Genomic DNA, 4432 nt, shown 5'->3' on the forward strand with positions numbered 1-4432 from the left:
AACATTATAATTGAATTCAAACATAATGCTATTTTATTAATTATCTCATAATTAACTATATATATATATAATATATAATTTATTATAATTAACAAATTAATTATAATATATATTATTAAATCCTTCTCTCCGTAATTATTCCAAATAATTACCTATTTCTTCTTTCACGCTTATTATTTCGTGATCCGGTGATTAACGATTAAAACACCGTTAAATGTTCGTTGCCCAAAGTGTAACTCTTTGGGTCGTACCTTGACGGCAACGTTGAATCTTAATCAATAATTGAACATTATATCTAACAAATAGGTGATAGGACCAAGTTTACAACCATATATACTGCCCCCCACTCTTCATTACTTTCAATTCCTCATCTTTGTCTAGTACACTCTTCAACAATGGCCACAGTCAGTACATTCTCACTCATCTTCATCTTCATTACTCATTTCTTCACCGGCAATGGGGATCAAGTTACCCATAGAGAAACATTCGAGATAGTCACTTACGGTGGTGGTGGTGCATTGCCATCCCCAACACCGGAAGATAATCATTATTGTCCCCCTCCACTTCCCCCTCCTTGCCCACCTCCCCCTCCTCCATCGTGCCAACCAATGTCTCCACCACCACCACCGCCACCTCCCCCACCACCACCACCGCCACCACCTCCCCCACCACCACCGCCACCACCTCCCCCATCCCCATCGTGCCCGGAACCAACACCACCACCACCTCCCGCATCATGCCCACCACCAACCATGCCACCACCACCACCACCACCACCAACCCCATCACCACCACCACCATCACCTCCACCACCAGTACTAAAAAAATCACCACCACCACGAACCCCATCACCACCACCACTATCACCACCACCACCAGTACTAAAAAACTCACCACCGCCACCATCACCTCCACCGCCAGTACCAAAAAAATCACCACCACCACCATCACCTCCACCACCAGTACCAAAAAATCACCACCACCTCCACCACCAACCCCATCGCCACCACCACCATCACCTCCACCACCAACACCGTCGAGGCCACGAAAACCAGTTTTCGAGAGCAAGCGGCTAGAGATAGTCTACGACGTAATTCAAACCTTTAAAAAGAAAGTGACACACGACCCCTTAGGAATAACAAACACATGGAAAGGGGGAGATATTTGCAATTACAAAGGGTTCATATGCGACACCGTACCCGATTTCAAACAAAAAGCCCTTGCCGGCGTCAAGTTCAACAACTTTAACTTCAACGGCCCAAATCTTACCCTCAACGAATTCCTCATCGGCTTACCGGACATTGTTTTCTTCCATGCAAACTCCAACAACTTCACCGGCACCATACCTTCTGACATCAAAAACCTACGCTACTTCTACGAGCTCGACCTCAGTAACAACAATTTCTCAGGTAGATTCCCATACGAAGTCCTCGGAGCCAACAAGTTACTCTTTCTCGACCTCAGGTTCAACACATTCGCTGGCACAGTTCCTGCACAAGTCTTCGGTCTCAACCTCGATTTGCTCTTCATCAACAACAATAATTTCATCCAAACCCTCCCCTACAATCTTGGTAAAACGACGGCGCTTTACCTAACCCTAGCTAACAACAAATTTGTGGGTGGGATTCCTCCGAGCATTGGTCAAGCTTCCAATACCCTACTCGAGGTTCTTTTCTTAAACAACCAGTTAACCGGTTGTTTACCATACCAGATCGGATATTTGAAGAAGGCCACTGTGTTCGACGTCGGATTTAATATGTTGCATGGCCCGATTCCACACTCGTTTCAGTGTTTAATGAAAATGGAGCTTTTGAACTTGGCATATAATAAGTTCTCAGGTGTGGTGCCGGAGGAGGTGTGCAGCCTTCCGAATCTGTCGAATTTTACGCTTTCCTATAATTATTTCACTCAGGTTGGTCCACAGTGTCGAAAGCTAATCCATAGCGGGATACTTGACATGACAAAGAACTGCGTTATAGATCTTAACAACCAGAGAACAGATGACGAATGTGAGGAATTCTTCTCGAGAAATCATTATGTATGTCCAAACGAAAAGTTTCTCACAACTCATGCACCTTGCAACGAAGGGTTGTCGGGTGCTCAAGTTAAGTCGTCGAATATTCAAGGGAGAGTGCCGGCGCCGGTGCAGGCTCCACGAAGGGGAAGTTATGGAGCTCTTTCGCCGCATTAACTCATATTGTGGGGCGTGTGTATAATATAATGGCTTTGTTTTTATTTATTTATTATTATTATGTTATATTATATTATTATTATATAATTTTTTGTGTGTGTTTTTTAAGTAAATGAAAATAATTGGGACTTACTAATGTAGTCTTGGAACTGTGGTTGCTTTCAAAATGTATGTGCAATATAAACATTTGGTATTGCTTTTGAAGTAAAAGATACATGTAATTGTGTATAGGTAAGTGGGGTGAACATTTTCATGTTATGAGATGCCTTTACATACAAATACACTATGTGATTGATGATAAAAGCAATAAGATAATATTATAGATAGAAGGAAGTTAACATTCTATTAATACAGTTATTTGTTTTAGTATATTAAACAAAGAATACATATATAATAGGCTTGTTTCGAATTACGGGGCTACTTGAGTTCGATAAGTAAAATTTGGACTCCTATTTGTTTACTAAAAAAAATAAATTATAGGTTCTTGTTTAAGGTCATTTGAGATGGCCCGATCCAATATTGTAGCGAGCCGTTTTGAGTAGCACACAAACGATTTGGCTGGTTTCCCTTGATTTTTACATCTATATTTAAAGAATTTGGATTCCTATTCATTTACTAAAAAAATTAATTATGGGTTCATGTTTAAGGCCCGGTCCAATATTGTAGCGAGCCGGCGCTTTGACTCGTTTACCTTGATATTTACATTTATATTTAAAGAACAATTTTAAATACAATAATGCTTTGAGTAAACTTCCGTTTTGCTCCCTATGGTTTGGTCACTTTAACGGTTTTGTGTCAAACCTTTAAAAATAACCATTTTATTCTCTGATATTTTGATTTTGTCTCCAGTTTGCTCCCCAGCTCTAACTCTATTAAAAAGATCAGTTAAAAGTAGGGGTATTTCATTAATTTTACTTATAATCAGTAGGGAATTTTAGTAATTTTATACATAAGCATTTAATTATTTATTTTAATATTAAAAATAAAAGTTTAATTATGTATTTATTATGTCATATATATACATGTATACAGAGATAAATGGTGTTTCATCCTTAGAAAAGTATAGACATCTGCATCAACACACCCCTTGAACTGGAGACAAAATCAAATACCCCTACTTATCACCATAAGCCATCGCCTCAACACCACTTGACATCTCCACAATCAGTTACCGCCTCACCCACCACCCAACATCATCATCGTAAGCCACCACTTCCCTGTCTGAACCCTAATTTCATGTATAGCGGCAATAGATCTGTATAACACATTCATCCCTCTCTAATTGCAGATATGAACAAAAAATCCTCACAAAAAACGAGATTCGTGGTACTGAGGTGAAGGGAATCATAGTCAAACACCGTGTTTGCAGCGACGACTTGATTTGCAGCGGCGACTTGATTTGCAGCGGCGTCAAACACCTGATTTGCAGCGGCGGCCAGATCTGAACAGCGGTGTTAGATGTAATGGTGGCGGCAGCGGTGGATTATATTGGGGGCGACAGATTATGGTGTTGGTAAGTGTGTGTGTGTGTGAGAGAGAGAGAGAAAGAGAGAGAGAGAGAGAGAGAGAGAGAGAGAGAGAGAGTGTTGTGGTGGTGGTGGTGGTGGCGGCGGCGGATTATGGTGGCGGTGGCGGATTATGGTGGCGGGAATGGTGGTGCTAATGGTGTTTTAAGGTGAGAGCTGATGATGATAAATTGGGTGATGTTTGATATGTGTCTGTATATATGAATAAATAGCAACGATTTTATCTTTTTATTTTTATTAGTTAACTCTTTTAGAAATTAGTAATTAGTAATAGGTAATTAAATACTCATATATAAAGTTACTAAAATACCCTTACTTTCAACTGAATGTTTTAACTGAGTTAGAGCCTTGGAGCAAACTGAATGACTATTTTTAAAGGTTTGTGGCAAAACCGTTAAAGTGACCAAACCACAGAGAGTAAAACGGAAGTTTAATCTAAAGCTTTTGAAACAAGAATATAATACCAACAAATGTTTTCTACAGATTTGTTAGTTTTTATTTGAATTTGGTTTTGTGTAATCTGTTAGAATCTAATATTCATACATTAGTTAGGATTGTTATTCTATATATAACACAAAAGTTTCTTATTTCATGAGTGAAGTAAATGGATGGGATTTTAGGTTTACCAAAATTTTGAATTTGTTCTCTAATTTTTCAAAAGTATACGGATTATTTCTGTAGTTTACACTTTGTAACGCATTTAGTTTCAAACCAA

General features: G+C 39.2%; 1 protein-coding gene across 1 annotated transcript; it reads left to right on the forward strand.

The window, feature by feature from the left end:
- Positions 1-376: 376 nt before the first annotated feature.
- Positions 377-2218, forward strand: LOC110882499 (uncharacterized protein At4g06744). Its single transcript, XM_035978308.1, has 2 exons — positions 377-878; positions 920-2218. Exons 1-2 carry the CDS (start codon positions 396-398, stop codon positions 2189-2191), a joined length of 1755 nt encoding a protein of 584 aa, XP_035834201.1. The 5' UTR covers positions 377-395; the 3' UTR covers positions 2192-2218.
- Positions 2219-4432: the final 2214 nt, after the last annotated feature.

The sequence above is a fragment of the Helianthus annuus genome, chromosome 10, assembly GCF_002127325.2.
Source record: "Helianthus annuus cultivar XRQ/B chromosome 10, HanXRQr2.0-SUNRISE, whole genome shotgun sequence".
Lineage (NCBI taxonomy): Eukaryota > Viridiplantae > Streptophyta > Magnoliopsida > Asterales > Asteraceae > Helianthus > Helianthus annuus.